This window comes from Paramacrobiotus metropolitanus, unplaced genomic scaffold (genome assembly GCF_019649055.1).
Source record: "Paramacrobiotus metropolitanus isolate TYO unplaced genomic scaffold, Prichtersi_v1.0 Parri_scaffold0000036, whole genome shotgun sequence".
NCBI classification, from domain to species: Eukaryota; Metazoa; Tardigrada; class Eutardigrada; order Parachela; family Macrobiotidae; genus Paramacrobiotus; species Paramacrobiotus metropolitanus.
In genome coordinates, this window is record NW_026570256.1 from 898368 (window position 1) to 925538 (window position 27171).

The 27171-nt window shown below is 42.0% G+C and overlaps 4 protein-coding genes and 2 long non-coding RNA genes across 10 annotated transcripts; 1 reads left to right on the top strand and 5 right to left on the bottom strand.

Moving 5' to 3' along the window:
• Window positions 1-30: 30 nt before the first annotated feature.
• LOC129589633 (uncharacterized) lies at window positions 31-3386 on the bottom strand. Its single transcript, XM_055484456.1, has 8 exons — window positions 3125-3386; window positions 2662-2994; window positions 2236-2317; window positions 1751-2179; window positions 1401-1690; window positions 925-1328; window positions 691-815; window positions 31-567 (listed from the first exon to the last, which is right to left on the bottom strand). Exons 1-8 carry the CDS (start codon window positions 3297-3299, stop codon window positions 405-407), a joined length of 2001 nt encoding a protein of 666 aa, XP_055340431.1. The 5' UTR covers window positions 3300-3386; the 3' UTR covers window positions 31-404.
• Window positions 3387-6659: 3273 nt separating this feature from the next.
• Window positions 6660-14502, bottom strand: LOC129589643 (uncharacterized). Its single transcript, XM_055484475.1, has 5 exons — window positions 14137-14502; window positions 13778-13984; window positions 12539-12706; window positions 12353-12432; window positions 6660-7119 (listed from the first exon to the last, which is right to left on the bottom strand). Exons 1-5 carry the CDS (start codon window positions 14237-14239, stop codon window positions 7060-7062), a joined length of 618 nt encoding a protein of 205 aa, XP_055340450.1. The 5' UTR covers window positions 14240-14502; the 3' UTR covers window positions 6660-7059.
• On the top strand, window positions 10761-15550 carry LOC129589644 (uncharacterized). Of its 2 annotated transcripts, none has more exons than XR_008690634.1 (9): window positions 10761-10891; window positions 11051-11153; window positions 13243-13373; window positions 13482-13601; window positions 13737-14285; window positions 14390-14481; window positions 14546-14643; window positions 14724-14783; window positions 14983-15550. It is a non-coding gene; the product is annotated as an uncharacterized LOC129589644 (long non-coding RNA). The 2 variants fall into 2 exon arrangements; XR_008690635.1 differs by lacking the exons at window positions 10761-10891; window positions 11051-11153 and adding exons at window positions 11973-12118; window positions 12368-12647.
• Window positions 15551-15929: 379 nt separating this feature from the next.
• Window positions 15930-19116, bottom strand: LOC129589642 (uncharacterized). 4 transcript variants are annotated; one of them, XM_055484473.1, is made up of 9 exons: window positions 18927-19116; window positions 18429-18722; window positions 18289-18364; window positions 18026-18222; window positions 17805-17899; window positions 17216-17494; window positions 16746-17149; window positions 16473-16597; window positions 15930-16325 (listed from the first exon to the last, which is right to left on the bottom strand). In XM_055484473.1, exons 6-9 carry the CDS (start codon window positions 17295-17297, stop codon window positions 16148-16150), a joined length of 789 nt encoding a protein of 262 aa, XP_055340448.1. In that variant the 5' UTR covers window positions 17298-17494; window positions 17805-17899; window positions 18026-18222; window positions 18289-18364; window positions 18429-18722; window positions 18927-19116; the 3' UTR covers window positions 15930-16147. The 4 variants fall into 4 exon arrangements, with proteins under 4 accessions (XP_055340448.1, XP_055340446.1, XP_055340449.1 ...); XM_055484471.1 differs by having other exon boundaries at window positions 18002-18222; XM_055484474.1 differs by having other exon boundaries at window positions 17805-18222; window positions 18589-18722.
• A 2381-nt stretch (window positions 19117-21497) lies between these two features.
• On the bottom strand, window positions 21498-23595 carry LOC129589641 (uncharacterized). The gene is made up of 7 exons (XM_055484470.1): window positions 23430-23595; window positions 23027-23229; window positions 22518-22701; window positions 22316-22428; window positions 22145-22248; window positions 21955-22080; window positions 21498-21884 (listed from the first exon to the last, which is right to left on the bottom strand). Exons 2-7 carry the CDS (start codon window positions 23158-23160, stop codon window positions 21709-21711), a joined length of 837 nt encoding a protein of 278 aa, XP_055340445.1. The 5' UTR covers window positions 23161-23229; window positions 23430-23595; the 3' UTR covers window positions 21498-21708.
• Window positions 23596-24934: 1339 nt separating this feature from the next.
• Window positions 24935-26692, bottom strand: LOC129589692 (uncharacterized). The gene is made up of 4 exons (XR_008690644.1): window positions 26628-26692; window positions 26125-26550; window positions 25470-25814; window positions 24935-25331 (listed from the first exon to the last, which is right to left on the bottom strand). It is a non-coding gene; the product is annotated as an uncharacterized LOC129589692 (long non-coding RNA).
• Between the last annotated feature and the right edge of the window lie 479 nt (window positions 26693-27171).

A 27171-nucleotide genomic window follows, 5' to 3' on the forward strand; every position in this document is an offset into this window, starting at 1 on the left:
GACGTACAAATGCCTTCTATACAGTAATTAAAAAACTCCTGCGCATAGCTTTGACCGTTGTTCCGTATACCAGTAGCTAATTTTCGAATTAATTGTCTCCAAAGCATCACGACAGCTTCGGTGCTACTGCATAAATAAATGTAATCTTTTGTTACAAACATATTTCAGAACATAAAATTGTTTTTATAGCAAATTTAGACGTAAACGGTTGTTGTAATTATGAAAGCAATTTGTTATTGATTTTCAGGCCTGCGCACTGATCGTTAACTTCATCCTGCTCATTCAATAAGGGGAATTACATAGTTACTAGAAGAGTTGGCAAATAAAATCGCGTGGTTAGCACCGATGAATTGTGGCCAAAGCGCTTATCACTGCGCTATGCGAAGAACGTTGGGGAAACTGATCTATTTGTGAGCTACTGTCCATGTATCCACAATCCGAGCCTTTGCGGTTATATTCAGAAACTTGTTGAGCCCATCCGCTGTTGGATAGCGCCACAGTCGCCAATAGGATCCGCTTTTCATCTTGGGAGTCGATATTGCAAAGTAGTATTTCGAAGCATCGCCTCTGCAAAAAAAAATCATACCGTCAAATGTGGATTTTATTTTTATGATAGTATACTTTATTTAAAAGAATTCTATGGTTCCAGTCCTTCGTTGCTTAAAAGGTCACTGTTGGATCTGCGCTCACCCATTAAGGGTCTTCAAGCGGTCGCTCCATTCAGTGAGCGTTATCGTCAGTGTCATGTTGTCCACTGTCACGGGATTGGCTGCGGCAAAGGCTTGCTGGACAGCCTCCAAAATCTGATCGGAACTCTGCCGCACGTCAATGTGAGGTTAAGCTAACGCATCTTGTTCGCGTGACGATCATAAATACCAAAGTATTTTTTTTTCAGAATTTTGTAGGAATTTTCAACACTCTTACCAAAGTTTCGGCTGACCAACCGTTGACCAATGCGTGGAGGCGCGATTGTTGCGATTTAACTGGCTCGACATATAAAGTGAAAACATTTTTCAAGGGACATAACGTTTCTTGTTCAATGTACAAATCCTTTTCCGTGTCACAGTTTTGCAGGGTTAAGGACTTATTGTTTTCTTTTAAAGTAATAGGAAGAGGAGAAGTTGTCATGGTGTAAACAGCTTTAATAGACGGTGACGTCAGCTGAAGGCCCTCTAATTTTCGATAAATGCTGTTCGCGTACGGCAGTCTGGCATCTAAGTAGATATGATAAGGATACGAGTGTTTGTGGAGCACAACAAAAAAGTCAACCACCCAACCGTCAGGATCGAAGTTCCATAAATGCACTGTTACCACACAGCGATCATCGTCTACAAAAAAGTAAACGTCTAACACCTACATATTACCATAAACTGAAAATTCTGTGCTATACAAAAGAATACCTGTGCCATAAGTCCATGTATTCAGGCGTGCTGCCATTGCCGCTTCCAGCGCTGGCAAAAGCTGGACACTCATCGAGCGGTCAAAATGCATGCGAAATGAATTCAGGGGATTCATTGGCGGCGTTTCTATGTAACGCGCATTGGATGGAAAATACTTATCGCCACCCAAGAATTCTGAACGTGCATAGTAGCGGTCGGTATTGTTTGCCAGCGATGTCAGGTTAATGCCATTGAACACGACAGCTTTCTGCTTAACAAACAGTTTGAAGTTAAGTGGCATGACCTTTATGCTGAAATTAAAGCCGCAAAATATATCGGTGCTGTCCAAATAAATTGCCTGATTTTCTTACTCAAAAAACGAGCCGTTTTTCCGCATGGGCGCGATCCAAGTTGCGAACGGACTGAAGTGGACCTGCACATCACTCATGTCGGCGTCGCCGCAGCCTTCTTCCACTCGCGCCTGTCGTACGCGTTCCAGTAGATCCTGTTCTAGCAGGTCAGTGTCAAACTTGCCGGAAGTGGAGTTAATGCTAAGGTACACCTGTCCTCCTCCAGAATTGAAGGTGCCCGAAAACACTCGTCCCAAGTACACGGTCAGCCCTTTACTCTTCAAACGCTGACAGAAATCTTCGCGATCAGGTGAAGGGGTTTTCGGTAATTCATGGTAGATCGTATTGCGGGCAAATATCCATGGATATTCTGATAGATTTTTGGAGAAATTTGCCGGAATTGCAGCAGGGGAAACGGGTAAAATATATACAATCCGCATAACAGGTGACCTGTCAAACGTTATGCGATTAAAATAATTTTCGGTGAACCATGCGGAGGTAATTACCCGTTAGCCGAAAACAGCGGGCGATCGGTGGCGTTGTCAATCTGAACGATTTCGGCGTGGGTTGCTGTCCAGTTGCCTTTTTCTGTCATGAAAACAGTTTCACTCAATTATGCTAAAATATTAATACCTCTTCATTTTGACAAAAATTTACGTTTTTCAAATCCCTATCAGTGATTAACTTCGCCGGCTATGATTTATACTTGCGGTAGAAATAAAAAGATTGTAGGAATGCTATGGATTAGTGTTGAATAGATGTACGAGTATTGTTAAAATGTTATTATGATCGTTTAATTCATAACCGGTGGCGGTATCGCACCAGAATAATTACGAGAAAATGCCGTTTGTTAGGCAAAAAACATGTGGTGTTTGCTGCTTTAGCTTTTATGCATAATACTATTTTTTGTTATCGTCTTTTCAAAATCTCACCGAAACTGGGTAACCAGGCGAACGTCAGCGCGTCTTGTATTTCGGTTACCGTGGCATTGCTTAACTCCAGCGTTACCATATGCGAGCTGACAAAAGGGTCCAGTGCCAGATAGTTTGCGAAATCCTGCAAATCCAAGTCCGCTCGTCTGTTAAAAGTAATTGGTGATGTTCCGCGTAGAAAAAGGAGTTTGTCAAAATGCTCCCACTGGTCCCGATAAGAATTGGACATGTTCCGAGGTAATCCGTCGCCACCATATTGGCTAACATTGACCAAGTGTGCAGTAGACGCATTGGGGCACACACTCAGCGTTGCCGCTAATGATTCTCCCGGCTCTAAGAAATGCAGCGGCCAGTGTAGTACCGGGAATGGGGATAAATTTAGCTATTTAACAGCAATCAAATGCGAGCAAAATGCACACAAGCGTACATACACTCAAAGATACAATTTAAATCAAGCACGTACGCAGTTCTTTCCCGAAAATTAACGTGTCATTCGCCCATGGTTTTGGAACCTCGTTGATGGCACTGACGTGGCTTTCTGATCGGCTGGGCATAAACAAAAGGACCGAATGCAAACAAAATACCGTGATAAGAGAGACGTAGCGCAATTTCGCCAGTGGCTCACTTTCGTCGTCCATGTTCTATAAATAAAATTCTGACCGAGTTTGTCCCTGTTAGTTTCTTTACTACTTTGATATGCGGGTCACAGCGGGTGATGTGGCATCCTGTTTGTAGAGACGTTAAATATTTATAGATATAACGGCTGCAAAAGGGGTGTCAATTAGGGTTTTGGAATTCCGGTTATTGCGTTACCGGAAGGTAACCTGTCGGAGTCACAAAAGACTATACTTATTGTTAGTTTTACCGGTTCTGTTGAAAATCATTCTCAGGCGCGTAGAAAAAAAACCTCATTCCTTTATTAGTCTTCATTCCAGCTGACAAACAACAGTACATCAGAGCACATTTTTGTTTTCTTTCTTTTGTTAGCAAAAAGGTTCGCGAAACGACGGGAGTAGAGCCTCGTTCTTTCGGCTTTTCATAAAGGATCCTTTCTGAACTAATTGACTGAGTGACAGACAGCAATGATAGACAGCAATTCTTAGTGCAAATGTTTTATGCAGTTACAGTACATAAGGTGGATTTATTGCATGTTCAAGTGCAAACGTCATTCAGAACCAGAAAAATCTTTTGAGCATCAACTGTCTTCATAACTGCAGCGATGGAGCGAGTAGAGACCAAACTGTAGTTGCTCCGACGCCAATTTAAACGGCGTTTTTCCACGTGCAGGTAATTCTGCTATACGTGTTGGTCAACGAGACCGTGGGACTAGTCACAGCCTGGTGCGCTAAAAGGTATTTACATCAATGAACACTTTACATAAGTAAATGAATCGGTTCTGTTTCAGACGATTCAGAGCCGTGTTGTGTGCACTAAACTAAAGAGTCGCTTTCGCGACCAACAATTGCTGAATGCTCAGCTGATCTCCGGGTTACGACTAGCATTTCTATCAATAAATGCAACAACTGGTCTACGATACCAAGATATAGCACAAACAGAGAAATACCGCTCGTGCACAACCTGTTTTATTATGCTGTTCACTTAACAGTCGGCGATAGTCACACTGTTGGTGTTGGGTACATTATCGCGGTATCGTGATTACATAACTTCCTGTTCACCGTTAAACTTTGCTTTATATTTGGTTTTGGTAAGGGAAAACATCTGCGCGCAGGCTGTTTACATATTATATACACAAATAAATTGAAACGGCTATAAAATCCCAAATGTTGCTGAATTGCACACCAACGGCATCAGTGGTCGATTTCGTCGAATTCCTGGGGTGAAATGGCGCCATCTGCAGCGGTGTATGTAGTACTGAGACCTCCGCGAACAGTCATCACCGCAGCGAAACTAGAGGATTGCTTCTGTGTAGTGGGATTCACTGGGATTTGCGCTTCTTTAAAGCGGAACAGTGCATTCCGGTCGGCATCTGACGTCACAACGCCGATTACAAACAATTGACGATTCACCGAACCATGTCAAGAGCCAACTTACCAATCGTGTTAAACCTCTCCCAAGAGTTTAATGGTATACTTGCGACGTTCCCGAACAAGAAAACTGCAAAAGCACAACCGGTTCATGCTGTTCTGCACACTAGCAAAATTTTATAAAACTAGTTGATTTATATCGCTTCCGAATCTGGATAATTTTGCTGCTTATTATACAGTATAAGCTATAAATACTTCTTACTGCTTAACTTCTCCTTATCCCGTTTTGAACTACAGTACTACGGCTAGAATTTGTAAAATAACATAAGGTGCAAAATTTTACGAGTGCGAATCTCACTACCACATCCGATACACCATCAAACACCACCATATTAGAATGCGCCAAAACGTTGCACGAAATAAGAAACAAGAATATACTTTAAACCGCAAGCGCTAAGTAAGGCACCGATAAGTGATTATAAATATATTACTTTGTTTAAGTTTTACTATATAAAAAAGGCTGCGCAGGATTGCAATAACTGAAATGAATATATGTTATGCACAACTGTATCTGTACTACTCTCGTAGTACTTACTGCCAGCGTAAACCAGGGCTGCTGAAAAGAAGAATGTTACAGGCGCCATGTGTATTGTGTAGCGCAGCAAGCACTTTGCTAATAAAAGTTACTCAGTTAGCCGCTCGGTTAAACCTGTTATTGAGGTAGAAAAAGCAAAACCAAGTGGCAAAACAAATTTCGGAATGCAATAGGGAGAAGCTTTTACAAGACCTGAATACAGCTTAAACATTCTTCCCGCGAGCGCTTGTGACTAACAGATGAAACAAGTTAACTAAATCAACTTTTAAGATCTTACATAACCATTATGCTAGTCTGATATACGGGAACATACATGATACAGGTAATCGCAATCTATCAGCTTAACCGTTGTTCATACAAGCGATGATCTTCTCAATTCGAAAAAGACCAGAGAAGTCGAAAGAGCTGTAATTCTATGGAATGTCCAGTTGTAGGTGAATTTCGTCCACCTACTTGTCCAAGTGTGCATTGGCTATTTCTGGCTACCATGTTGCACATAATATTATTTATTAAAGAGTGGTTAAGGACGTACGCAAAAATAGAGCATTGCTTGAAAACTAGGTGTTTATCAAATGCTCACGATTTTGGTTCACTGTATTATAACGGATGATATTATAGCGCTTCTACGAACTTTTAAAAACTAGAGAAAGAACTTCAAATAGCCTTAAGAAATAGAGTATGGGTTGCAATGCCACCATAAGACACAACGTAGCAGAGTTTCCTAATAGTAGCGTCTTGGTGTTCGAAATCATGTACCGGAAGTCAAAGAAAAAATATTTTGCGAAACTTGCGGACTGGCTTGTTTTAGGTGGTCTTTTTAACCGATGAAGATGTTCTTCATTTCGGGAAGGAAAAGAAGAAAAGCACCATTTCCCTGGACACCGCAGTCAGTCTAAAAGCACACGCATTATTTTAAGGTTTTGTTGCTAATGTTTAGCGCTAATCCGCATTTCATCAGTGGGAGCATGGGAAGTACAGGAAATGTATAAAAATTGTTAGTTACAATCGCTATGGTATACCCGGCCATTTGGCGGTCGATCACAAAGATGGTACAACTGTCGTTCTTGAATGCAGAAGGAGTGGCAAGATAATTGTGACTTAAGGGATTTCGTCTAGTGTTTGTTTGTGCTGCGTAGCTATTCATATACTATGTCAAATGTCACGCCTGTGGTTCATGGGATACGCTTCTGCAGAAGGACGACCAGATACGCTTAATATTCCTACAGTGTGATATACTGTACGCGGATCTCGCTGTTCTGTCAGCGAAATCTCCGCTGGTTCTCTGTGGCTATGTTTGTATCTTCATTGGAGAAAATGGCTCGCTATTGCTGAATAGCATTTTTTTAAAGTGGCATCGATACGGTAAAAAAGTACGAGTGCGGCACGACTAGGAACAATGCTGTTGCAAAGGTGTGCAATTCAGTCATATTTATTTATAAAGAAACAGTAATAGTAATCCTTCGTATTTTGTAAAATGAGAAGATCTAAATTGGTCAAAAAAATTCTGCACATGTAAAAAACCTAAGACGAGCACATTAGAAGAAAAAGCAGAATCGTGCAATCATCGAAGAATGCAACTCTGAACTCATACCGCCCTATTTAAAAAACCAAATGTGAAACGGAAAATCAAATGCACATCAAAATGGCACTACTTTTGCAATTTGCAGCGAAAACCTATCGGAAATCGCGGGAACAGAATACATAATCGCAACAACTGCCCTCTACGAGCGTTAGAGAATCCGGCAGCTAATATTGATAGTTAAAATAACTGGTAATGTAAACTTGTACGTAAGAGATAATTCCAGTAACGCATTTTCTTCAGTGTTCGATGGAATTCGCTGCTGCGTCTGCCCTCTTTTTAGCTTGGATAACTTTCACCTGGAAATGCAATCACGCAGTTATCCTTTGAGCAGTACGCTAACACCTGTACTACCGGCTAAAAGTTGGCATACAGTACGTAAATCGTGGTACTGATTGTAGAACTGTAATTTTCCTATCACAGAGCGCAAACTACACTTTATCCAAACTCATAATTCAGAAACTACAGTTTACTCATAATTCAACCGCAGTGCTCAACTGTCTTAAACGGAATACCTAGAGTAAAGGTATGGGAAATGGGTAAATTTATACGTTTTTCCGGTTTACTTTCATTTTTATATTAGGGGAAATCCACTTTACGCCAACCGTTTCCTTGTATTTTCGAAACCCGTCGGGTGGGCATGTGGCTGAGCACTGCGCTTAAGTATTGTTGTGCCCTGCTGGATTTAACCATTTGTAATGCCTTAACGGCAAACTCCAGGCGAGTGACGGCAGCAGAACAGGGAAACGGTCTGAGTAGATTCATTATCTCATCATTAACATTCACCAGGGCACATTTTCCCACTCCCAATTCAAAAAATTCTCATATTTCGTAAAATGGTAGTGTGCTATTGTAGTATGCTTAAAAAATTTTATTTTTAGCTGACATCGTCAAGGGGGCGTGGCCAGACAACAATTAAAAGTTTGCATACTATCACATACTGTGTGATGGAGTGCAGTACAAGTTAAGTATTAGTAATTGCTCGTAATATGTTTACTTTTTCCTGCAGCACCGTGGACTTTGCAGCTGTCCGCTGTCGTGAAATGATATACTTAAAAGAAGCCGACGTGCGTCGGCTCGTGCCATTGCTGCCTGTGTGCACAATGTTATGAAGTACAGGACATATCTGTTTATTAGCAGAAAAAAGTTTTTGCACAACTTATTGTTCACAACACAAATCGATGAAAAATTTCCGAAAATGTGTACTCAGGCAGCAATGGCGCGAACTGGCGCACGGGCAGGGTGTAAAACCTGGCACTGGCAAGTGCCTATGGCGTTGCCACTGGCATGGCAAGGGATAAAACCTGGTATGTTACCCCTCTTGACACGCAATAAAATATGGCATTTGCCAGAAAAAAGGTACCACAGCGTTTAATACGAGTACGTAAATAAGGTAGAAAAATGTTGACGGGTGTCTCCTTTGTACAAGTTTAATACGAGTACGTAAATAAGGTAGAAAAATGTTGACGGGTGTCTCCTTTGTACAAGTTGCAAATAAAATTGCGATGGTATCAGTTACAATAACTGTTACATTAATAGCTGCTCATACTTAAACCCGTACATGACAAGAGTTACAACGCCTTATTAATTTTCTCAACGAATTATGGCTCAATCAGCAATTAATTGCGTAACGGTGTTGCAAAAAGAATGATTTTGAGAACCACACTAAGCTGCAAACCACGCCGCTCCACGAAACACTATTTCCGTGTTTCGATTTGCAATCCTCTGGCAAGGGCCGTGTACGCCTAATACTGTAATGCAAAATCCTTATCGCCTAATGGACACCGGTTGGTGTCCAGACAAAGTTCGCTGGTGTAAGTCGCTGCAATAATTAGTAAAAATTTTTATTTTACAATCGTTTTTTACAGAAGGTACACACGGTGCGTAGTTATTCCGCGCCGTCTGTACAGATGCTTTTACACGATGGTACAAAGGTCACTGTAAAAAATTAAGTCCACACAAAACATATGCAGTTAAATATCTCAAAAATCATTATGCGCTCACTGTTTGATGTGGTAAAAGAAGCACACCGCAAGACTGTAATGTGGTTCATTGAAAAGCCGAGAAATACCCGTTATTCTGCATTAAATAGACGCACCTGTGAAAATAAGGTCAACTTTCAATTGTTATCATCATCATTCAAAATTTGTAATCAGCAGCATCATTTGCATCCCAGTATATTCGAATTGCTTTTAAAATGTACGTGTTCAAATGAGCACTTAAATTTCAATACGAGTACTACTTAGAGACTAGAGTAATGTTTACATGTGCAGGCTTTCTACAACCGGCACAAAGTGAAACGGCACTCATCGAAAACAGAATACCAACTTAACCCAACGCTGGTGCATTGTTGCCTTTGACAGCATGTGTAAAAATTGGCATGACTGATAATTAAATTAAATTAAAATTGGCATGACTGATAATTTTCACAAACAAACAGGCTCATCAGTCTGGAAAACAGATTTATTATGCAATGATAAGCTTGCATGCAAAAAGGCAGTTGGCATGTGTACTGATCTACTTGTATTACGCTTGTGTGTGTATGTTTATGTTTATGAAATTTGTATATGGCGCCTCTGTTTTTCGTGCAACGGTACAATTTCATATCGGCACCGACCTTCTTTTTAGCCGGACCAAAGTTCAGTGCACATAGACACAACTTTATTATGGTAGTTAGTACTAGTTACGGCCAATGTCAAAAGTAAGAAAGAACTTTTGTAAGAAAGAACTTTTATGTGGTCAAAAGTAAGAAAGAAGTTTTAGAAGAAAGAAGTTTTCTTAGGTCAATAGTAAGAAAGAAATTTCCCCAGTCAAAAGTAAGAAAGAAATTTTTGTTATAGCTGCTGCAATGTATTGCTGACATATGAAACACATATGAAACATATTGCAAGAAAATAAAAGTTATGTATCGAACCAAAGATGCGGTTGCAAAAAGCGCAATAATAGAAATAAAAAACAAAATAAGTGGCATATTAGCACAAATCTCTTACGCCGGATATGCGTCTTCGTCGCTGCTTGCATCTTCAGTTTCATAGCCTTGCTCCATGTTAGCCATTGCGGAGCGAATGCTACATAATGTAAAACTATCCCTTGGTGATCTCCAGGATGTTTCCAAACATAGGTTTAAAAAGGCAACAAAGAATCTCAGCAAATTTCATTGTCAAATTTTGGGCTTGATTAGTGCAATTTATATTTTGAGGAAAACATCACCCATATTTATATTGAAGAAGCAGCGGCAATGCGCTGCACAAGAAACGGCTTTGCATCTGCAGACTTTATGGATTGCATTGCACACACACGCACAGGTGCATCGCATCTTTGCGTAACGATTGTGCTGTCTACGCCGGGAGAGAACAGACCTGTGCCCGCGTGCCCGTCAGCTGTACAGATACTGGTCTAGACTGGAAAAATTTGTTGTTTTGCGGATGATCATAAGGAATCAGACCAGATCACACCTGAGTGTCACCGCAAGAATACTTTATTCAGCGTGGTATCTGCCGCTTTGATATCGCCTTGCTTTCCGCTCGTTCTAGTGAGCCGGTCAGCAATACACGTTTCAGGGAAAGCGCGTAATGTATTGCGCATGTAATCTGCATAACAGAGTTAATAAATTTAATTTGTGTTGTACATAATAAATTGGCATCAACAAAAATTTCTTTCTTACTTTTGACTGGGGAAATTTCTTTCTTACTATTGACCTAAGAAAACTTCTTTCTTCTAAAACTTCTTTCTTACTTTTGACCACATAAAAGTTCTTTCTTACAAAAGTTCTTTCTTACTTTTGACATTGGCCACTAGTGGCCATTCAGGCATCAAACGCTAATCACATTTAGGTAACTTAAAATTACTGCGTTCAACCATCGTTGTTATATCTAGACGACACGCTGACACTTACACTTGCAAGTGTAAGTGTCAGCGTGTCGTCAGTGTTGCTGGCAATTGCCAGCAAACTACTTACGCATAATTTTATTAGTTCAAGTTGTACGTTCGGAACATTATTGTGTTTGCTTTAATCTGTCATGAAGAACTACTGGAAGCGTGGCGATACTGGACACTATAGATGACCACTCTGTAAGCGTTTGAAGCTATATGATGTGCAACACCGAATATAAGTACAAATTAATATTGATAAGGACCGATGTGATGAAGTGTTAAAATTATATTATGTTGCGTATGCTGAATAAGATGAATGGCGAATGTTACTACTGCTTTATTTTTATCTCGTTCTAGGATCCCAACAGCGGGCCTGATAATTGATGCAAAAACGATCGTGAAGTACTGAACAGGTTACACTCACCAGCTCGTAGCCTGTTCATTAGAGAAAGCGATTGTGGTAAATAATCAGGCTGATGTAAAAAGATATTAAGATATCTGATTTACACTGGGTACAGCCTTGTCATTTTCTTTTATTTTCATATTACGTGAAAAAATTGCCATCTTGAGTCTAATAATTCTAGTTTTTGGCATACTTCTAAGCCAGTACAGTACAGCAAGGATATATTAAGTGCGAAAGTTGCAGTACAGCAAGGATATATTAAGTGCGAAACATGTAAAATAAAAAAATGCCCGAACTTGGCGTAGCAAGGCTGTATATGTAATCTTAATAAATTTGTCTGCTTCATAAAACTTATTTCACGAAATTAACTTAATAGCTCTTTAGTGACCTATCGAATGATAAACTGGCAGTTAATTGGAGGAACTTTCTGCATCTTGCTAATCTACTGAGCGATTTTGCAAAACTTGCATGCATAACGCATTTATGCATAACGCAAATTTTTTTATGGGTACGGTTGAGAAATTTTGCAAGAAAGTGCACGGCTAAGAAATTTTGCAGGAAAGTGGCTTAAAATAGGGTTACAAGTGGCGTTTTCAAAAATTTAGGCAAGTGGCATAAAGTGTTTTTGTACTGCCAACTGCAACGTGCTGCAGCTTGCCCATTCCGCCATTTGTACATAAAAGTCTCGCGTTTTTGTTGTCGTAATATCGTCAACGTTTTCCTAATGGATCGAGTCGAAGAACCCTGTTATTCAGAACTATCATTCATGTATGTGTCTAAATATAATTTTTTTATAATATTAAATTTTATGCGTTTTACGAATCCAATTAAGTGTTTTCCGGCACATGCCATGTGTTATTGCGAGACAGAGGGAAACATACCAGATTTTATACCTTGCCATGCCAGTGGCAACGCCACAGGCTCTTGCCAGTGCCAGGTTTTACACCCTGCCCTGGCGCACGTGGGCTTCTTTTACATCGTTTCACCACAGCGGACAGCTGCAAAAGTCCACGGTGCTGCAGGTAAAAGTTAACATATTACGAGTAATTACGAATAACTTGTACTGCACTCCATGACGCAGGATGTGATAGTATGCAAATTGCAAACTTTTAATAACTATTGTTGTCTGGCCAGGCCCTCTTGACGATGGCTAAAAATATTTTTTAAGCATACTAGAATAGTTCACTATCATTTTACAAAATACGAGAATTTTTTGAATCTGGAGGGGAAATGTGCCCTGGTCTCCCACGACTTACCAGCTCAATGTACAGCTCGTCAAGACGCACGTGCCGCAGATCGTACCCGAGTTGTTTCACCAGGCGAATCCGGCCCTTCTCTACGCATTTCCACACAAACACCGTCAAAAGATGTTACCAGAGCTACGGTACATAAGTTGCTGTCTAGGGAAAAAATATTTTATTGTGTCGGTTTTCTTGGTTTACCTGCAAGTGCCATGAACCTGCGATACATCGCCAGCAGCTGAATGCGCAGATCCTCGGCTGCCGGAACATCCAGAGCGCGCAGAGAGTCAGCCGCGCCCATCGTATTGCGGTACGCTGTCGTCACCGTGGTAACCCACATGGTTAGCTCCGCTTTCGCCTCGATGAAATCTGCAGTCGTAAGCCCCAGAAGTAATAAGGCAAGCGGAAGCGAGCAATCAAACGGAATCGGTGAAATTTAGTAAAATTGCGACATTAGGGGAGCAATGTAGGTCTTAATACGCCTGCAGTAGCGGCTACCTGTAGGTCAGACTAATGACTATCCCGCTTTTCCGCCGCAGAACCCTGTTTTTTTCACCACGATGAAATCTGACTTATGCCCGTATGGTGAAACTTGCGTTTAATAGCAGTACATACACGTACTTCGATTCTATTTCTGTTCGCCAACCAGTGAACTGAATTTTACGGTTCAGCGAACCGGCCACCCACATTTTCAATTTTCCTAAATTTTTTGATTCCAAAGTTAAGGATTATTTAGATGTCAAATAACTTTCATCGCTGTCAAACATGTACATGCTAAGCTAGCGATGAAAGCACCCAGAAAAAATAGTGATTTTCATAGTGAGTGTCTAAAAAAATAGTGAGTCATTCATTTTTTCTAGTGTCCAGACAAAAGAGTATTTTTAATCGCTAGCACTGACTTACAGAGTACGTGCCCCAGCACCGGAATGTCAGTTTCCTTGGGGGAACATGTCCGCAAATACTGGATGAGATAAAATGGAAGAGAACCTCTTATGCCAAAAATTGGGATATATTTTGAAGGAGACACTTTTCCAAGGTTTAAAAGAGATCTTTTGTTGTTCAGAAATTTCGTCGTTACATATGGTTAAATCATATGTACCGATATGTACTAAGACCAGAATGGAATTCGTTTTTTTATCTACAGATTTTTTCTGCGGTGCCCTTGCAACAAACCCGGCCTCCTTCAATAAACTTTCAGTTTAGACCTTGGCGGCTCGGCCGTGTTACTTTGATTGCCGGTTTAGAACTTTCACACTAGATTAATGTTAGCAGCTTGGTAGATGTTTTTAAGAGTGCCGCAACTGTAATTCGTTCATTGTCCACTGCTGTGAAGGGTAGGTCCCCTAAATTCGTTGCAGCAATAAGAGATTCCTTATTACTTACGATTTATCTATTTCAGATTATCCCGACAATTTTACAGTACTGTGGGAGCGTACGTACCGTTGTTGGCTTTTACGCGCATTTCATTAAAGTGTTCCTTTTGAACGGCTGCGGTCTGCTTGACGAATTCCTCTATCTCCGGACGAAAGCGCAGCGTGTTCGTAGTGCGAGCAAAGAGAGCCTTCTCGATCTCATCATCATCAGCTCTCGCCTGCGCCAAGGAGGATCGAGCTGCAGTATTCTTAACCATGGCGTCTTCGATGTATTCTGTACCATAAAAACCACACCTAAGCTATGCACAGTCAATCATATTACAAGAATCAAAAAGGGTTTCTCGAGAGTCAAGAGCAGACCAGCCCATGAATCTCTCTAATGAGGAACTGAATTTATCACTGCTGGAAATTGTTCATGCAACGTACCAGTAGCCGATCTTTTGCAGTTGCGCAGAACAGTAAGGTTGATGTGGACTTCTTGCCGCAGACTCCTGACACTTCTGCCTCGGGAACGACCGCATGATGCCATTTTTTTCTCCGTCGGAACGATCGAAACCGTGCACAACCCTTTCCCGGTAAGAGGACCTGTCGCAGCAGACGGTAAAAGAACACAACTGTGTCAGCAAAGAGCCGTAAATGAAAATGTACTGTAATTGTGAGAGAATCTGTGCGGATGTAGGTGGACAAAAATTTCGAATTAAACGGAGCAGCACGTGGAGACTTTGGTGGCTGGTGAGACAGTTTAGCAAATCAGCACAACTCGTGATCCAGGTAACCGCCATATACGTTGCTTCGTACGTCACCAACTTGCAGAAATTTAGCCTTGCGCCAACAGGGATCCATGCGCACGCTACGTAATGCGTTAGACTGGCCCACGTTAGGCGTTCTGCAACATCGTGGCCGGTGGCCACATCACCACCGTTTATTGTCAGCGTAAGAATGCGTTCCATTTTCTTATCAGACATTTATTGCTCTATTCATAAAGGATAGTTTTTTTACATATGTTAATTTAGGGCTTCACGGTTTCAACCGGCCAGCTTTAAGGATTTGACACCCACTGTTTATCGAAGCCGGTTAGTTCGTCTAGTGGCTGCTAGTCCATTCAGCGTCTGTAGCCGGCGGAAAGGTGGACGGGTGGATGGTGGAAGTTCAATAAAATCGCATCCACCAATCTGCCGACCTTCGGCAGATTGGTGGATGAGCCGTCCACCTTTTTGCCATATCACATCCACCTTTCTGCCGGCTACAAGCGTCGCTCTACGCTGAACACAGTGTCGGCAGACTTTCTCCATTCTCATCATTCTGCACCCTCTGGTGGCTGGAAGCCGTCAAATCGGTGGGAACGGGTAGCTAGCAATCTCGGTCTCCATTCCGGTGCACGGGTGCATACGGTAAAGTCAAAATGTTCACTTAATCCACCTTCCCTTGCGCTTTTTGCTTCATCTTGACAATCTTTTCCGTGAACTACTATGCAGATCTGTACTAGCTCGATTGCGTAACTGGGCAACGGCTGCAAAGGAAAGATATTTCCAAGTTCTCCAGTCTTTTCTAACCTGTAAGCTTTTTTGTGTTTAGACATTAATTTTTTAGCACCATCAATACCGTACGCCGGTAGATTAGGAAGCCTCATTCCTGACTCAAAAAAATTCATTATGGCTTAACGTCTGCGTGCACGGGTAAGCACTGGCGTTGGCTGCGTGCACGAGTGACCTTTTTGGATCCGCACGCGTTCTGGCTGCATGCACGGGAACGCCACGGGCTTTCGCTGCGTGCACGAATTTTTACATTATTTTATGCTTAAATATTTTTGAATTTTGCATTCTAATTTCTAATTGCGTACTCGTAGCCTTCTTTTCACAATGTATTAACAGTGATGTTGATGGTCTTGAATGCGGCCTTCAGACTACCTTGCATAATTTCCGGTTCGAATGTTGCCGTTCCCTGGTCAAGCCCGTAAACAAATGCGATGGCCATTGCGATAGCACAGAGTCACCGTATTTAACGCCCCTTTGTGCTTGACACCTTAATCCCTGACCACATATGTACATCCACAGTATGAACAGCGGTGAATGCAGTTGACGCCCGTGTTTTTCCGTGCACGCGCAGCATCCACCAAAAAAATTTCATGGAACGCGATCCTTGAATATGACTCGTTTAAATGTCAACAAGAGTCGACATGATTTTCTGTGGTTTTCGGTCAAAGTCTACAGATACCTCCAACACCTTAAAATTGACCTCAAAAGTCAGGGTAAAACTTTGTTATGTACTGTTAAAAATTTACTTGACATTCTTTTGCTTTGATCAGATTATCAAGCACGCTACAAAAATCAGCAGAACGCTAAATGGGTACTACACGTAAGCACACAGACTAAGCGATGAATGACGCATTTTTACTGCAAAGAGAATCTGGAAGCAGGATTTAGAAATCGAACTAACATTAACTAGAAGCCGGCAGTGTCAATGCCACTGTCCAAGTGCGAACAAGTTTGGCATCTGCAACGCTCTGCAAGAAGCCATTCAGTTCATCAAACGATGGATAACGCCACAGTTTCCAGTACAATCCGCTTTTCATTTTGGGATACGACAGGGCAAAATTCGGTTTGGAAGCATCTTGCCTGTGAAATGACAATATACATCCTTATTTGCAAGAAATAACCAGCGACATGTTTATCCATGGAATTAAAAGCACTGGGAAAAGTCGCTAAGATCACTTTGGTAGATTCACTGTTTTTATTATGCAAATGGGTAGACAGTAAACTTACCCGTTGGTTGTCCGTAAACTGTCATCGCGCTCCGTTAACGTGATGGTTAGCGTAATGTTATCCAATGTCACGGGGTTCGCGACGGCAAAAGCTTGATGTACTGCATCCAAGATTTTATCGGAACTCTGCAAAAAACATTCCAAAAAATGGTTGCAGTATTCTTTCCAGTGTAGCAGTTTCCAATTAATAGACGCATGACTGTTCCACATGCCCTGGCCGTATAGGCATAGACCGGGATTCAACTAACCCAGCACAACTAATTTCACAGCTTACCGGTAGCTCTTTTATTAACCCGTTCTCCAGATAATGCTTATGGGAATGCCGTTCCGATGGCCACTCAACGTACAAGGTGAAGGCTTTCTTCAGAGGGCACGCTTGTTCTTCCACTGGTAAGGAAAGCAAGTTATCCTCTCCATCGCATTGCTCAAGAGTCGATGCTTTAATCGCATCCTTCAAAGAATCGGGTAGAGGATACGTCATCAGCGTATAAGTTCTATTAGTCGATGGTAAACGAAGCTGAAGACCATCGAGTTTACGATAGATGCTGGCGGCATAGGGCAATCTGGCATCCAGCACCTCTTGCTTCGGGAGCCAGGCGTGAGGCAGCATCACAAAAAAGTTAACAGTCCAACCATTCGGATCAAAGCCCCACAGACGCACCTCCACTCGATCAGAACCTGGAAGAACCACCTTGAGGCACACATTTCTTATACACTACAAGTTTATAATGTAGGAAAGATCACCATTGCCGATGTTTAGCTGAGATGTCATCAGAGACTCCAGTAGCGGCAGCCGCTGAACACTCAACGGTCGATTCAAATGCATCCGAAACGAGTAAGCCGGGTTCCGCGGCGGTTGGTCCACCAGATGGAAACCAGTTGTGTTCTTCAGAAGTGTTGTTCTTACGTTAAGATAGTAACCATCGGTTTTGTTGACAAAAGGGACTAAATATGTAGCTCCGATCAAAAACAAGCGTCTTCTGCTGCACGTTGATCATAAAAGGAGCGGACAGTGCCACCGTCCTGTTAAAACCAAGAACCGGTGTTTCAGCAATACATCTAGCGAAAATGCTATGATATACACAACATATGTATGTACATATAATTAAATTATGTACCACACTAATGTATCTATAATGTAATATGTATGTATCTATAACGGTATGTATCTATAAGGTACTGTACAAGTATGTATCTATAATGTATGTATCTATAACGGTGTATGTATCCATAAACCGATAATATGTGGCGGAAATGAAATTCTGCTCCAAAATTGTAGACAGAATCGGTATGCACCACAATGGATACTTTTGCATTGAAAAACTGCCCTTACTCCGAAAAGGTGCCATTCAACCTTGATGTCACAATTCCCGGTTCGAGTTGGCCTAGATGAATTTCCACCCCATTCAAACCCGCGTCGCTACAGTTCTGTATAACACGTCTTCGTTGAACATTTGCCATTACATCCGCCTTCCACTGATTCGTATCGAAGAAGCCGTAAGTAGAATTTGCCAGAAGATAGACATTTACCCACGGTGTTGTAGAAGGCCGTACCGTTGTATACTGTTAAGCCCTTCTCCCGCAGTCGCTGAATCAACTCATCAACGGATGGTGGAACTAATATGGGCACTTCGTGATAGGCTGAGTTGCGAGCGTACAACCAGGGATACCGCGGTATATTGCGGGAGAAATTCGCGGGTGAGAAAGCATCCGATACAGGCAGCACGAAACGAATCATCATTAGCGGCGTCCTAAAACTTCGCATAATGTATCCCACCCTGTAATGGTTTGTTAATGGAAGCATTAGCGTTAATTACCCGGTGGTAGAAAAATACGAAGTTCCGTTTTCAATCTGCACGATTTCGGCATGCGTCGCCTCCCAGTTGCTCCTTTCTGCAACATGCTCACACATTTAAAAGCGTGAACAGAAAAGTCACTGGTTTCTTGGCAGTTTTACCGAGCGTGGGTAACCAAGCATAGGTGAGCGCATCGTGCAGTTCGGATATTGTTCGATTATTGATTTGCAGCATAACCACGTGCTGGCTTACGTACTCCTTCAGTTCGAGGAACGTTTGAAAACGTTTCATAATAGAGCCAAACTGGGCATCGAACCTTACGCTGCTTAATCCACGTAATAAAAGAAGATCTTCGTAGTACAGTTGTCTTGCGTGAGTTGCATCCATATTGAGCAGTTTGACCTCCGACTTATTGGCACAAACGGTAGATGTTCCTGGAAGGGTTTCGTTTTCTCCTAAAAAAATGTTTTGTGCACAGAAGTCATCGTCATACCAAAGGAAGAACCAAAATCTAACAATACCAAAAATCAAAACGACCAAAATATTTACGTCCCGGTTTGGCTGCGTTTGTTCAACAGCACCGCATTCAGACGACTATTACCGGATGTGGAACTACAAAAATTTATAATCCGTAACTGGTACGTGGTACAGATGCTCACCCAGTTCGCTGACACGGCCGAATATTGTGCTGTTAGGAGTGGATGTGCAATCTCGTTGGCAATTTCGATGTGGTTCGAGGAGGCGGCCGGCTTAGCCGCCCAAAGGTAAAGAAGAAACAGTAGTGTTGTGGACTTTGGTAAACCATGAACACGGATTAACAGCTTTAATGTGTTTTCCATGTTCAACAGATCAATGTAATTTTCACGTTGCCGGGATAGTAGATTAGCAGACTACGAAAGATGACTAATTTTGCTTTCTTATATATGTCCTTCAGCTTGCGCCAGTTCCGCCCGAAGGAATATCCGTTACGTTGTGTGAATTCCGGTTATCCCGGTGCTTAATATCTGAGTAATGCGCTTTACTCTGTTTAGACCAAATCGTTTGCAGCACCGGCAAATGTTTGTTAGTCACTATGGTAGGAAGCTCTTCGAGGCATTTCCGGAATCGAATCGCTTCATACCTGTTCAGCATGAGCTTTGCTATCGCTATCAGCTAATACTGTTTTCGGAATCCTGATCTTTTGCTGGTGCATGCATGATACGAGTATTAGCCCCAACCTCTTCTCAGGCGCAGAAAATTCATTATAATATCGTTAATTTCCCTTTCACACCCCGATGCTTCTTGTTATTTGTGCATTAATTAGCTACATGACATAATTTTATATCGATAACAGCGTGCATGCACTCGCTCAGCGAATGTGTAGTCATGTATTCACCCTAGAAAATTCTTTTTGACACAATCGCCAAAAGAACAGGAGTCAAGTAAAACAGCAAAACGCTAAAATATTAATTTATTACGGCAGGTTGTGAAAAAAACGAGGAGAGAATGATTTCGATTTCAAATTTGATCTTTTTCATTCCTTTTTATTTTTTGCTGATTGGTTTTGAACTTTTTAATAAGCTTAGCGGAACGCTTGCGCCGTAACTGTCGGTGTCTGGACAATTTTAGGCTCTGCAACATTTTGCAAGGAACGGTTTAATTCACTAAATGACGGATAACGCCACAGGTTCCAATACAGCCCGTTCTTCATTTTCGGATATGACAGGGCAAAACTGAACTTGGTAGCATAGCGTCTGTGAACAGAAAGCAGATAAATTTAATTATGAAAAATGGCTGAATAATGCATAATGCAGTGTACGCACTTAAACAACGTGCGGAGAAAAATTGGCAGATTATCTGGGGTGATCGTTTATGTTTTCGTCGTGCGGATAAGCATGCTCATCCTTCCGTAGTACGTAAACTGTCATCGCGATCCGTCAAGGTGATGGTTAACGTGATATTATCCATTGCAACGGAGTTCACGAAGGCGAAAGCCTGCTGTATTGCCTCCAGGACTTTACTGGAAGTGGGCGTCTGCGAAATACAGTAACCCAGAAACTTGCCGGGATCAGTGAATCACAGCCCGCAAAAAATTTACACCTTGGTGGCTATATCTTATGGGCCATGGTCCGCCACGAGGATCAATCGTTCTAGTATATTATCCATGTTGTAGACATCGAAATAATGTAATAATCGCGTTACCGATACATCAGCAAGTCAGAACCAGTACCTAGTACATCAGCCGGTACATTAACAAGCCATGATTTTTTGTATATTACGGAAATATGTATTCATTCAGCTTATTCCATAGAGGCATAGACTCTAAAAGAAATGACAATTATTCACATCGAGTTCCGGTTATCTCGGTGCTATACAGTAAGAGTATTCAGGTTTTGGTGCCTGTACGGTGGGACTTGCTCTGTTTCATTGGATTCGGTTGCATCAGTGGGGAACAACTCAACCACAGTTGCGAGAAACGCTGTTAAGCATCTGAGCGCCCTATTCAAGCGCTGTATTCTCTCCCACGGCGCGAAAAGATTTCAAGAATGGTTCGTGCTTTTCTTCTGCGGTGCGTCGGTATATAGAAAATAAGATGAGACACCATGCACCGCTGCGAAAATCTTCAATCAGACTTGGTTAACATGACAGTCTAATCACTATTATGACTATTGTCATTTGGCAGGTTTGATTCTACTCGTAGCTGCCCGCAGCTTATTGACAGCAACAGCATGTCAATCAATTTTCCGTATGCGGCGCGCAACTTTGCGCAGCTCTCAGTATCTGTACCAAGCAACATCTATGTAGACGTATCGCAAGAAAAGAATGCGGAAAAGAAAACGAGAAGCATCGTGAGCTTTATCCTTCTGGTTTTAATCCATCATGTTATCGCGCACCTCGCAATTCTAGTTTGAACTTCGATTCGTCGTCGATTACGATTCATGTTTATATTGTAAATAACCAAAAGTATCCTTCGGTTCTGCCGTTGTGGAAGAAACTTTAAAATAAGTACGTAAACGACGAAGCTAATTTACAGGGAGCAAAAGTGAGTGAGTGAGCTAAAGTGAGCAATTTAAAAGTTTTGTTACGGTTTCCTGTGTGTTATAAATTTCAATATTATCTCGCATTTTATTGGTTAATGGGATGCGGCGGAAACTGAACTGCCTTGAAGAGAATTCTAATTTTTTTGCGGGACGACGAGGATCACCATTAAAAAATCTGAGATTAAGATAACTATTTATTTATCTCCAGTAAATGGTATACGCCCGTGCAACGGACGGGCGTAATAAAGTGCAGAGAAGCCCATTAACAGAATTCGCAGAACTACATGGCTGAAAAGAGCCTTAAAAAACTATTATTGTGGTTCCAGTTTCCAAACTGGTTAACCAAGTTAAATACTATTGATTCGCATTACAGAATTTTTATTCAAATACACTTTCATCTTAGCGCAGATACGCGCTGTTTTTATAAGAAACGCTGTGGTATCTTCAAACTGCGTGACAGATCCGTTATGGTGTTACGCTTGCGGGCATAACAAAAACACGTGGTCTCGCACTCGGCGCCGGTCCCTTCCAGACCCTCCACTTCCACATTGCAAATCCCGTATTCCACTTCCAATTCGTAGCAGTTGGACCATTGGTCTATAAAGCGTGTCATCGTTACTCCGAATGTTGTACATCCGGATCAGTTAGTGGTCGATAAAAAACCTACCTGGTCGCGCCGTATCACAATCCGATACCGGTGAAGGCGGACACTGGCATTCCGCGGGGCACTGCACCTGACCGACTGATGCGGTGGTGGGCGGAGGGCGTGCCGTAGTCGCCGAGGCTGATTTACCTTAGCATGAAAGCTAAGGTTAGTCGGCGAATGAACACTGTACAGATAATGCATGTGCCCTTACTGCATAAATTGTTGTCGCAGGTATTCCAACCGGCAGGACAGGCGCTACACGGTGCTCCACTGCGGTACGGCTTCTGTAGTCCGTTACCGTCTTGCATATTGCCCCTGTCAAAGCTCATGAATACCCTTAACGGAAAATTGGTTTTTAGCGCAGTTTTGTTATTGCACTCACGGAGGACAGTAATTGCAGACGTAGTAATGCCACGAGCTGCTTCCGAAGGGACTGGTATTTCCCGGGCACAATTTATAGCCGCAACCCACTTGATACGTTTCGCCCCAGATCATCTGTCAATAATGTGTGTAAAATTTCTACAGTACTCGTATCGAAATTATAAGCAGACCCTTTTGAGTCTGCAGTGTACTGTTGTTCTTACCGCTGTCCAGTGACCAACCGGTTTCGGATCCCACCAACCGGTGGCCATACTTGTCTGGCCTGGCCAGACGTATAATTGTCTGGCCAAACGTATAATCATGTCGCTCATCCGCCCACGGATCAATAGCGTCGTTGGCCCAGGACGCCGCGGTACCTGCGCTGGCAGCCAGATTCTCGCCACAGCCCTACAGTGACAACGTAACAAGAATGAGGAAGCGGTGACATGCACCATCCTAAAAGTTTCCAGTATTTAAAAACTGTGCCATTTCTTAAATAAATATAATATGCCACTGTGAGGATGTCCGTCTAACAATTCAGTCATGCACTACGATTGCTGTTATCAGGCATTCTTAGACGGATTTCTTAAAACCTCCATTATGAAAATGCGGCATTATGCCGCAAGGTTTCAGTAGTGAGTCTAGTGGCTGGCCATGGTGCATACAGATAGGCATTTAAGAAAAATAATTAACACTATTATTACCGATGCGCTCAAGTGGTTTCTTAACTGACCGGTCGATGAGAACTGGGACTATGCTCGTAGTTGCAGCCCTTGGCCCAGGTCTGCGCCATCTGGGCCACAGCGGCGCTCCACTCCAGTTTGCGCATATTGGCTGCCGACGGTGAAACCGAGGAGCGGTAGGCATTATGCCGGTCGACAATGTCTTTCTGTACAGCGGGCGTCGCTGTGTTCACTTGTGCGGAGGCGTGAAGAACTGAAAAAACAGCAGGTTGCAGTGGCATGCAGTAACAAATGCAACACTTAAATAAATCAACACAACGCTCTGCATATGCCAAGAAGAATACAAACGCAGATTCTCTTCAAAAATTAATGTTGTCGCTGTGCGAGCTTCACAAGGTTGTTGTACGCAATGCCAATATGTAGTGCTAGAACGCATAAACGGGGGCGACATACCTGAGAAACCGCTCAAGGTCAGAACTATTACTGCCGTTATGCCCATCATCGTGGAAAGCCGAGCAAAAGAAAATTCGCAATCGAAAAAAATTAAAACTATGAATTTTACAAGTGCGTAGCTGTGCTTCGCGTTATTGTTATATATAGTTAGAATCGCATAATTTTTGTAGGGCATCAAGGTTAGGCCAGTTAGCAGCCTGGGAACAGTCGTGAATGATGGAAAGCGGTTACGCGATGGTTCTGACAATGGACACCGATAAAGCACCGATAACGAACCGAACCTCTTATTTAACAACTCGGCTGCTGTTTGCGATGACAACTGGCAACACGACAGCCCGCTTTGCTATCAAATCAACCATAGAAATGCACCGCTTCTTATCAAGGTACGCACAATGCAGTGAACGTATACACATTTCCAGGTGCGCCACAGCAATTACACAAGCATTATTCGCAATTTTGCTGCAAACGCCAGACACTGCAACCGCACTGAAGTACTTCCATGTACATAAATATTAGTATTGACTATTTATAGTAAATATAGTAAATAATACAGATCGATGGTGTCCAGCAGAGGAAGAATTCAAGACAGTGGTCCGGTACTGTACTGAACTGGCTGCTTTCAGGCAGCCTGTTTACGGGTAATATAAAACTAATAGTAAAATCATGAAATTCCCTTTTATTCTAGAATCTAGCCTATAATTTTCAGTTCCTATAATTTTTCAGTTCCTAAAGTTCCTATAAAAATCTTGCCAAAAGTAGCCTGGCGTAATCTACAGCATGGTTCAATTCAAAACACTCATGCAGTCATGGTGCGCATTTTGCTAGCCTGCCATTTTTAAAATTTTTAAAATTACCGAAATAAACCACAAAGAAGGCCTCACAGGAAGTTGACAACTCAAGCATCGGATCAAAGTACTGTACATGCCCTTCCGCTCGATCATCAGAGCCTAAAAGTAAAACGTTGGACTGCGCAGTTTTAACAAGCTTTGCACACTATGAAAAAGTCACGTATAGAGTATCTGTATGTCGGTATTCGTACTGTTTGCACTAGGATAAACAATTGTGTAGCATTTTTAAGCGGTCAGATGTAAAGCTTAAATTCCGTCTTGCAGATAAATTTTCGACTTAAAGGTTTGTTAAATTAATGTTTGCTAAAACGCGTTTTTTTAAAAATGTGTCACGAATTAGGGATTGCATATGACGTTTACCGAGTTTACTCAGTTAATGCCATAACTCATATGCAATCTCTGATTCGTGCATGGACACATTTTCAAAAAACGCGTAGAGAGAAAGAGCAACATAGAACAACAAGAGACAACCGGAGGCAACATCATAGCGCAACTGATTCAACCAACAGCACAATAGCTAATAAATGTTGGTGGTTTTTACAGCGTAGTCACTGAGTGATCACTGCTCTAACAAACTTTCGATCAAGGTCATCTCTTCACGGCAGCGATGTTATTGCATTCTTAATGACGGTTTCCAGGATAAGTCTTAAATACCAGCTTTATCAAGTTTTAATGCAAAATCAGTACAAAACTTGCTCAGCAAAAGGTTTATTTGACTTTACTTTTGCCGTTATCAAATAAATAACATAATAAATGTTAATACGCTACGAAGACTTGCACAACTTTTAGTAAGTACTGCAACTTAACATAAGAACAAATTCAAACGGTGAAATGTCGTCGTTTCTTTGCAAACAGAAACGATAAATGGGACACTGAACTATGTTAATTGGAAACTGGGATCGCAACTGTCCAAGTGCGGACAAGTTTAACTTCTGCAACACTCTGCAACAAGCCGTTTAGTTCATCGTAGGATGGATAGCGCCACAATTTCCAATACAATCCGCTCTTCATTTTCGGGTACGACAGAGCGAAACTTAACTTGAAAGCGTCGCGCCTATAAGTGGAGCAAACATGAGTGAAGTATGTGAGACTAACTGGTAACCACGGAAAAATGCGCTTTGGAATAGCACCACTGAGCACCGCTTTGGTAATTTTATGCTTTTCCTGTGGAAATGTCATTGAATAAACTTACCCTATGGTCGTTCGTAAACTGTCATCGCGATCCGTTAAAGAAATGGTAAGAACGATATTATCCATTGTCACGGGGTTTGCAATGGCAAAAGCTTGCTGTACGGCAGTAGCGGCAGCCGCTGAACACTCAACGGTCGATTCAAATGCATCCGAAACGAGTAAGCCGGGTTCCGCGGCGGTTGGTCCACCAGATGGAAACCAGTTGTGTTCTTCAGAAGTGTTGTTCTTACGTTAAGATAGTAACCATCGGTTTTGTTGACAAAAGGGACTAAATATGTAGCTCCGATCAAAAACAAGCGTCTTCTGCTGCACGTTGATCATAAAAGGAGCGGACAGTGCCACCGTCCTGTTAAAACCAAGAACCGGTGTTTCAGCAATACATCTAGCGAAAATGCTATGATATACACAACATATGTATGTACATATAATTAAATTATGTACCACACTAATGTATCTATAATGTAATATGTATGTATCTATAACGGTATGTATCTATAAGGTACTGTACAAGTATGTATCTATAATGTATGTATCTATAACGGTGTATGTATCCATAAACCGATAATATGTGGCGGAAATGAAATTCTGCTCCAAAATTGTAGACAGAATCGGTATGCACCACAATGGATACTTTTGCATTGAAAAACTGCCCTTACTCCGAAAAGGTGCCATTCAACCTTGATGTCACAATTCCCGGTTCGAGTTGGCCTAGATGAATTTCCACCCCATTCAAACCCGCGTCGCTACAGTTCTGTATAACACGTCTTCGTTGAACATTTGCCATTACATCCGCCTTCCACTGATTCGCATCGAAGAAGCCGTAAGTAGAATTTGCCAGAAGATAGACATCATCCAGTATACCCACGGTGTTGTAGAAGGCCGTACCGTTGTATACTGTTAAGCCCTTCTCCCGCAGTCGCTGAATCAACTCATCAACGGATGGTGGAACTAAATTGGGCAGTTCGTGATAGGATGAGTTGCGAGCGTACAACCAGGGATACCGCGGTATATTACGGGAGAAATTCGCGGGTGAGAAAGCATCCGATACAGGCAACATGTAACGAATCATCATTAGCGGCGTCCTAAAAATTCGAATAAGCCATAATGTACGTATCCTACCTGGTAATTGTTTGTTAATGGAAGCATTAGCGTTAATTACCCGGTGGTAGAAAAATACCAAGTTCCGTTTTCAATCTGCACGATTTCGGCATGCGTCGCCTCCCAGTTACTCCTTTCTGCAACATGCTCACACATTTAAAAGCGTGAACAGAAGAGTCACTGGCTTCGTGGCAATCTCACCGAGCGTGGGTAACCAAGCATAGTGGCATGCAGTAACAAATGCAACACTTAAATAAATCAACACAACGCTCTGCATATGCCAAGAAGAATACAAACGCAGATTCTCTTCAAAATTAATGTTGTCGCTGTGCGATTCACAAGGTTGTTGTACGCAATGCCAATATGTAGTGCTAGAACGCATAAACGGGGCGACATACCTGAGAAACCGCTCAAGGTCAGAACTATTACTGCCGTTATGCCCATCATCGTGGAAAGCCGAGCAAAAGAAAATTCGCAATCGAAAAAATTAAAACTATGAATTTTACAAGTGCGTAGCTGTGCTTCGCGTTATTGTTATATATAGTTAGAATCGCATAATTTTTGTAGGGCATCAAGGTTAGGCCAGTTAGCAGCCTGGGAACAGT

Excerpts from the sequence above, each read along its gene's own strand:
- LOC129589643 (XM_055484475.1), bottom strand. The coding sequence starts at position 14,239 with ATGGCATCATGCGGTCGTTCCCGAGGCAGAAGTGTCAGGAGTCTGCGG. Across the intron at positions 13,985-14,136 it reads CTGCAAAAGATCGGCTACTG|AATACATCGAAGACGCCATG; the intron begins GTACGTTGCATG and ends TTTATGGTACAG. Across the intron at positions 7,120-12,352 it reads ACGAGCTGTACATTGAGCTG|GTGAAAGTTATCCAAGCTAA; the intron begins GTAAGTCGTGGG and ends TTGCATTTCCAG.
- LOC129589641 (XM_055484470.1), bottom strand. The coding sequence starts at position 23,160 with ATGCCTACCGCTCCTCGGTTTCACCGTCGGCAGCCAATATGCGCAAAC. Across the intron at positions 22,702-23,026 it reads GTCCCAGTTCTCATCGACCG|GGCTGTGGCGAGAATCTGGC; the intron begins GTCAGTTAAGAA and ends TTGTCACTGTAG. Across the intron at positions 22,249-22,315 it reads GTCTGCAATTACTGTCCTCC|GGGCAATATGCAAGACGGTA; the intron begins GTGAGTGCAATA and ends GAGCTTTGACAG.
- LOC129589633 (XM_055484456.1), bottom strand. The coding sequence starts at position 3,299 with ATGGACGACGAAAGTGAGCCACTGGCGAAATTGCGCTACGTCTCTCTT. Across the intron at positions 1,329-1,400 it reads TACATGGACTTATGGCACAG|ACGATGATCGCTGTGTGGTA; the intron begins GTATTCTTTTGT and ends ACTTTTTTGTAG. Across the intron at positions 816-924 it reads GTTGGTCAGCCGAAACTTTG|AGTTCCGATCAGATTTTGGA; the intron begins GTAAGAGTGTTG and ends GACGTGCGGCAG.
- LOC129589642 (XM_055484474.1), bottom strand. The coding sequence starts at position 17,297 with ATGCATTTGAATCGACCGTTGAGTGTTCAGCGGCTGCCGCTACTGGAG. Across the intron at positions 17,150-17,215 it reads TCAGCTAAACATCGGCAATG|GTTCTGATCGAGTGGAGGTG; the intron begins GTGATCTTTCCT and ends TGGTTCTTCCAG. Across the intron at positions 16,326-16,472 it reads AGTTTACGGACAACCAACGG|GCAAGATGCTTCCAAACCGA; the intron begins GTAAGTTTACTG and ends GTCATTTCACAG.